The 7,167-nt window shown below is 49.4% G+C and overlaps 1 protein-coding gene across 4 annotated transcripts; it reads right to left on the reverse strand.

Annotated features, from left to right (window-relative positions):
- On the reverse strand, nt 1–7,149 carry sowahb (sosondowah ankyrin repeat domain family member B). Of its 4 annotated transcripts, none has more exons than XM_017307772.1 (6): nt 4,373–7,149; nt 3,316–4,336; nt 2,726–2,962; nt 2,083–2,420; nt 1,320–1,507; nt 1–671 (listed from the first exon to the last, which is right to left on the reverse strand). In XM_017307772.1, the coding sequence occupies exons 1-6, from the start codon at nt 6,638–6,640 to the stop codon at nt 248–250; spliced, it is 4,476 nt and encodes a 1,491-aa protein (XP_017163261.1). In that variant the 5' UTR covers nt 6,641–7,149; the 3' UTR covers nt 1–247. The 4 variants fall into 4 exon arrangements, with proteins under 4 accessions (XP_017163261.1, XP_008422797.1, XP_008422796.1 ...); XM_008424575.2 differs by having other exon boundaries at nt 3,316–4,198; nt 4,337–7,149; XM_008424574.2 differs by having other exon boundaries at nt 3,316–3,988; nt 4,025–7,149.
- Nucleotides 7,150–7,167: the final 18 nt, after the last annotated feature.

The following is a 7,167-nucleotide window of genomic DNA, read 5'->3' on the forward strand; positions in this document are numbered from 1 at the left end:
CTGGTATCAAATGTTTAATTTGATTTTAGTCATTTATTGTCATGTTTCCATTAATTAGAGCAAAATGTTAATAAATCCAAACATCAACAGATGTTTTTTAGAGACTTGATGTCTAAACTGCAAACCCAGATCAGCTCCAGTAAAAAGCAGTAAAAGTTAAAGTTCAGCTGGATGTTCAGGGTGGAGGAAGGCAGGCAGGAACACGTCTGTAACAGCAGGGAGACTCAGCAAACCGGTTCTGGTTCTGCTAGAACCGCTGCAGAGATTTGGGCTTCAGCAGCGCAGCGATGGACGTCGACCTGCTGACCTTCGCCGCGACGGTCAGCGCCTGCGGCCTCTGGCCGGAGGAGGCCGAGGAGAAGTGGTGGCGCAGGCGGCGCTGCTGCTGTTTGGGCGGCTTCCAGCCCGGATCGTCGTTCTCGGCGCCGCTGGTCAGCGCGGCCTTCGGCGGCGCCGCCAGCAGCTCCAGGATGTCCGGGGCTCGGTCGCTCAGGTACTGCCAGGCCTTCTTCCCCGCCGCGTCCCTCAGCTTCACGTCGGCGCCGAACTTCTTCACCAGCAGCCGGATGATGTTTTTGTGGCCGTGGATGGCGGCGATGTGGAGAGGCGTCTGACGCGCCGTGGACTTGGCGTTCACGTCGAAGCTCAGGCCTTTCTGCTCCATCCCGTACCTGAAACCAGCAGCAGACCACCTGGAGGTCACTTCAGGCCATGGAAACAGGATTCACTCATTCATAAGGTCACGTGGCCATTAGGGATCAAATCTGAGATTAATATAAGAAATTTCTAGGAAAAAAAAAATTAACATTTTTGCATGAATCTAAAATATTTTCTAGAAAAAATTGTTAATTATTCAGTTTGAAAAGTCGGAAATTTGATCMATTTTTTTCAAACATTTTGACAGTAATCAGAAATTCTCTAGAAAAGAAGAGTTTGAAAAATCAAATGAAAAATGTTGTAGAAAAAATTAGGACAATTTTTCAGTTTGGAAAGTTGGAAATTTAATGCAAATGTTCAAAAATGCTGCGAGTAATCTCAAATTCTTTAGAAAAAAAGTTTAAAAAATCAAAAATTAGCATGAAAAATATCACTAATTTTGAGATGAAACAAAAATTTTCTAGAACAAAGTGATTAAATGAAAATCCTTCAGAATGTGATGTTTTAAGATCCTGTTAACCGTCTGAATGACCTACAGAATATTCAGTTCTTAATATAATCTACAGCTGCAGCTCTAGGCTGAGGAGACGCCAGCATGTTGAGCCGAGCTGATCCAAACCGAAACCGGCTCCAGAATYGGAGCTCCCGGTCTGACGGCTCACCGCAGGGTGTTGATGACTCKGTGGTCGCCATGTTTGGCGATCCAGTGCAGAACCGTGAAGCCGGAGATGAAGTCCTGCCGGTTGAGCAGCGAGGAGTCGGCCCTGAACAGAGCGTAGACGTCCGGCCAGGCTCCCGCCGCTGCCTTCACCATCCAGTGGTGCTCCAGGGCGTCCAGAGGAACCGCAGACTGTTGGCGACATCCGGTTTGTTAGCATCAACGAGGCCTTACGCCATAAACACAACAATAAACATTTCAGTGGAAAAATAAAGTAGTGAAAAGTTGTAATCAATCATTGTTCCAGTAACTATTAATGAAAGTAACCAGTCGAAGCTGGTTTTAGCTTCGACTTAAAGGARCTCAGAGTTTCAGAAGTTTGTTCCAGATCTGYGGTGCATAGAAGCTGAATGCTGCTTCTCCACGTTTGGTTCTGGTTCTGGATGCACAGCAGAACTTCCTTCTTCCCCAAATGGAAATAAAAACGGAGAGGCATCAGATTTTAGTGGTTGGAGGAATTCTCAAAACATTTTTCCAGCTAGCGCTAGGCTAACGGTTTGCTTTGGTTGTATTTACCCAGAATGCCCTGCTCTGAAGTCCACTTCCTGYTTTTGGAGCGGTCTCTGGTCCACTTGGCGTTCACATATGCATTCAAACTGACCCAGATTTCACTTCAGCTGGACCCAGACTGAGGTTAGCGTTTTGAACCGGACTAGACAGACGGACTGGAGTTGGATTAAAGCCCATATTCAGCGTGTTGGTCTCACCTTTCCGGCGTTGTGAGAGTGAAGGCTCCTCCTGGCTTCCTTCCTCCCGCCCTCTGAGGCGMCGGGGCTGGCGCATCGCGGCGGCGTGGTGGAGGACGACAGGGACGAGGAGGACAGGTGGTGGGGAAGACTGAGCGAGGACGAGATCCGGTGAAGCCGTTCCAGTCTGGCGTCCTCCAGTCCTACGSCGCCTTCTTCCTGGTCCAAGTCGGTTCCCAAGCTGCGGCAAATCCGGTTCCTCAGTCGGCTGCTCATCCGCCGAGCCGCCGCCGAGCGGAGCGTCACGCGAGGCGAGTCGATGGAGCTGTTGCTCGACTTCATGTCACCATAGAGYTCATCTACAACACAGAGGAAAYTTTAGCTTCAACAGCCGCTAAACACATTAAAAATAWGCTAGCTAACGCTCACGTTAAAAAACTAGCGGAAGCTAATGCTAAACGGTTAAATACGTTAAAAATATAGCAGAAGCTAATGCTAAACATAAACCAAACTATCAGATAATAAAGCTAAACCACTAAACACATTTTTAAAAGTATTAGTTGCTAGTGCTAAACATTCAAACAGGTTACAAAAGTAGCAGAAGCTAATGCTAAACTGCCAAACACATTCAAACTGGAAGACAACRASGACAGGCACTCAGGACCTGTGGACTGATTCAGGGATGATCCTCTGGACGCGAACTGCTGGTGGTCATTCAGWTGGTCGCTGGACAGGTAGAGAGGCAGCTTCCGACTGGTCGTCTGCGGCAGGTCGTCGCAGAGATTCCCCATCGACTGATGGAGCGGCATTTTCAGGATGGACCGACGGGCCGTAGGTTCCGGTTTGGTTCTGTTGGACTCCTGCAGAACCTCCAGCGACGTCGACGAAACCGCAGGATTATCTGGAAGACGTACGAATAGTTCAACAGGTCACTGAATATTTCAGGAAAATCTTTCACATAAATCGGCAGAAACGTTTCCAGGGTTTCGCTTGTTTGAGTAAAAACGTTTGAAAAATTCAAAATGGCTTCCATGGCATCAAACAAAGTTTGTTTTTGAACTAAATTTGTCCATTTTGTCATAAATGAATATTTCTGGTGTCAAATCAGCCATTCAAGGAACTATAGAAATTATATTTACTGACAATTTGATTTTTCAAAATGGCTGCCATGTTTGTTACAGAGAGGATAASTTTGCACTAAATTCATCCAGAAGATTCCAGGAAAGTCCGGATAACAGAAAGAATCTGCTCTACCTGCTCCGGAGGTTCTGGAGGACCCAGACGGAGGCCAGTCGCTGACGGAGGACCTCACATCCAACGGCGAGTCGAAGATGTCGCTCTGACTGGACGACAGCCTCTGGTTCCGATGGGGCCCGATTGGTTCAGAGGTCCGAGCAGCGCGCTTGTCATGGTGGCGTTCGGTGCTGAACTCTGCTTCTAGAGGCAGACTGYGTCTCACGGACTCCACCGGGACAGGTCCGGGTTCTAGTCTGGACTTGGACTCCGAGTGGGACCGAGACGCCAGAACTTCAACGTCCGAGTTCTGGATGTAGATCTGAGGAACCTTACTCCCTGAGGAAGAGGAGGGAGGAGCCGGGGACTCTATGATGCAGGRTGAGGAGGCAGACGTGGCCCTCGCCACGTCACTGAGAGGGGCGTTCAGGGGCCACGGACCTCCTGCTGAGCCCCGTCTGATCTGGACATCCTCCTCCTCCTCTTTGTGGTCATCATCCTGAGAAACAGCTGATCTGTAGCTCTGCCTGTTTCTGAAGCGGCGGGCCGGAGCCTGATGGAGCYGAGGAGCGGGTTCATGTCCTCCAACAGGTTCTGGGTCCTGAGGAGGACTCTGCTGTCCTTTGGGGGATTCAGGAACGGGATTCTGGAAGGAGATTTTCTGACCCCTACGTAGTTCTGGACTCTTGGGGACCTGCTGACCCATAAGAGGTTCTAGATTCTGGGGGACCTGCTGACCCATAAGAGGTTCTAGATTCTGGGGGATCTGCTGTTCCTTAGGAGGTTCTAGGTTTTTCTGAAGAACCCTACGTAGTTCTGGCATCTGAGAGATCTGCTTTTCCTTAGGAGGTTCCAGATTTTGGGGGACTTGCTGTCTCTGGAGAGGTTCCAGATTTTGGGGGACCTGCGGTCCTTTAAGAGGTTCTTGAGCCTGGGGGACCTGCTGTTCCTTAGGAGGTTCTAGGTTTTTCTGAAGAACCCTACGTAGTTCAGGACTCTGAGAGATCTGCTTTTTCTTAGGAGGTTCAAGATTTTGGGGAACCTGCTGTCTCTGGAGAGGTTCCAGATTTTGGGGAACCTGCTGTCTCTGGAGAGGTTCCAGATTTTGGGGGACTTGCTGTCTCTGGAGAGGTTCCAGATTTTGGGGGACCTGCGGTCCTTTAAGAGGTTCTTGATTCTTCTGATGTACCCTACGTAGTTCTGGATTCTGGGGTATATCTTGTCCATTAGGAGGTTCTGGATTCTGGTGGACCTGCTGTCTTCTGAGAGGTTCTAGATTCCTCTCRGGTTCTGGGGGATCTGCTGTCCACAGACGTTCTGGATTCTGGGGGATTTGCTGTCCACTTAGGTATTCAGGTATTGGATCCTGATAAGGAATCTTCTGTCCTCTRTGTAACTCTGGATTGGAGTCTAGAAAATAGATTTCCTGTCCTTTGATAGGTTCTGGAACAGGGTCATAAGACATCTGCTGTCCCCTAAGAGGTTCTCGATTCTGGGGGACCTGATGTCCACTGAAGTATTCTGGAATTTGATGCTGATAAAATATATTTTGGGCTTCTGGGACAGGGTCCTCATAAGGAATCTCCTGCCCCCTAAGGTGTTCTGGTATCTGTTGAGGAACCCGTTCTACCCTCAGAGGTTCTGGATTCTGGGGGACCTGCTGTCCCCTACGAAGTTCTATATTTTGGGGAATCTGATGTCCACTGAGATATTCTGGAATGGGATCTTGATAATAGATGTTCTGTCCTCTGAAGGCTTCTGGGACAAGGTCTTCATAAGAAATCTCCTGTCCCCCGAGGTGTTCTGGTATCTGCGGGACCTGATGAGGAATCCATTGTCCTCTGAGAGGTTCTGGATTTTGAGGGACCTGATAAGGAATCCGCTGTCCCCTGAGAGGTTCTGGATTCTGGGAGACCTGCTGTCCACTGAGGTATTCAGGAATGGGATCCTGATAAGGAATTTCCCATCCCCCGAGGTGTTCTGGATTTTGAGGGACCTGGTAAAAGCTCTGCTGTCCTCTTGGTGGTTGAGGTGTGGGATGGTGGGCAGAGACCTCCCGACCTCTCAGGGGATCTCTGCTGGGGTCCTGATAAAACACATTCTGTCCTCTGATGGGTTCTGGGACACGGCTAATCATATATCCTCTTGGATCCTGATGTGGGACATCCCTTCTTCTTTTGGGGGCTGGGAATGGACTTTGATGAAGGACCTGCTGTCTCCTAACAGGCCCTGGGAAGTGRTCCTGACGGTTACCAACATGTCCTCTGAGGGGCTCAGCAACGCGGTTCTGATGAGAGGTCTTCTGTCCTCTGATGGGATCTGGGGATTGGTCCTGACGGCTGACGATACGTCCTTTATTGGGTTCCGAGAAGGTTCCCTGATTTGGGGGATCCCACCTTTCACCGGGGTCTGGGGCATGGTCCTGACGGCCGACGATGTGTCCTCTGACGGGTTCAGGAGCGGTCCTCTGATGTGGTTTGTCCACTCTCCTAGAGGGCATATGGGGGAAGTCCTGTTGAGGGACTTCATGCCTTCCAGGAGGTCTGGGTGTGTAGTCCTGGTGGTGGACAATATGTCCTCCAATAGGTTCATAGTCCTGGCCTCTGATCGGTTCTGGAAAGCGGTCCTGATGGGGGACTTCCGGTCTTCTGGTGGGGGCTGGAACAAAACTTTCTTGAGGCATTTCCTGCCATCTGATTGGCTCAGAGATGTAGTCCTGATGTCTCACAGCTGGACCACCAGGTGCAGAAACCAGCCTGTTCTGTTCCTCAGKTTTGCTCTGATAAGGAACCTCTGATAGTTCTGGAACCCAGTTTCCTGCCTGGACGGGTTCTGGACTCGGGTTTCCCCTGTACTTCAGCCTGGTACCGCTCTCCTCCACCACGATCCCAGCCGCAGGTAGGGCGGGATTCCTCTCGGTGTCTCCCGGTGGGGCGACGCTTACCGCCGGCGATAAGCTGGCTCCGACCGGACCGGGTTCCGCGGAGTCTCTGCCCGAACCTGCACCGGGGACATGGCCTCTGTACTTCTTCCTGAGGGTCACGGTGGACACCCCGTCGATCTTCGACACGGTTGCCACCGAGTTGACGAAACTCTTGAAGCGATCTCGGTTCCCGACGTTGTCCGGTTTGTCCCGCAGGAAGGGCAGGAAGTGGGCCAGCAGCTCCGTGTTTTTCGCCGAACCGCCGCAGCGCTGCAGGAAAACCAGAACCGCGTCCTGAGTGAAGTCTGTGGCCATGCTGGGCTCGTCCAGGTTCTGCTGTCTCAAAGGTCGGGCGGTTGGTTCTGTCAGCTCACCGAAGCCCCGCCCACCGCAGGTATTTAACCCCAAACTCACCTGCTGCATTCCAGCAGGTGACCCGGATGTCCAATATGTTCACCTGCWTCCACCGTATTATTATGAACCAAGAAGCTCAACATCTTCTCAAATATTGTGGAATATTAATTAAAATTCCTTCAACAAAACTAAATTTCTCAGATCAATTCAGGTCTCAAATRTTTCTGTTCTGATTTATTTTCTTCTRTCGGATCCCTGGACATGTATGGAATGCTGACAGTGCCACAAGGTGAATATTTACACACCAACTTCATCATCGGCATGTGATTTCATGTCAAAACAAGAAATAAACACATATARCACTATTTATCAGATCAGTTTTTAATCATAAAATATAAATTCGTGATGTGCTGCAGCACCATGAAATATTTTAATTATGAAATAATATGTTCCTTCCTATAATAACAGAAGGAAAACTGTCTCAGATTTTACAATAGAAACTCCGTTCAGTTTGAATTTTTCAAACTGTTGGACTTTGCCTCACATTATTGATGCTCGGATGTTTTTCCACAAACTTTTTTGCATTTATTTCAAAT

Source organism: Poecilia reticulata, linkage group LG12 (genome assembly GCF_000633615.1).
Source record: "Poecilia reticulata strain Guanapo linkage group LG12, Guppy_female_1.0+MT, whole genome shotgun sequence".
In the NCBI taxonomy this organism is placed as follows: domain Eukaryota; kingdom Metazoa; phylum Chordata; class Actinopteri; order Cyprinodontiformes; family Poeciliidae; genus Poecilia; species Poecilia reticulata.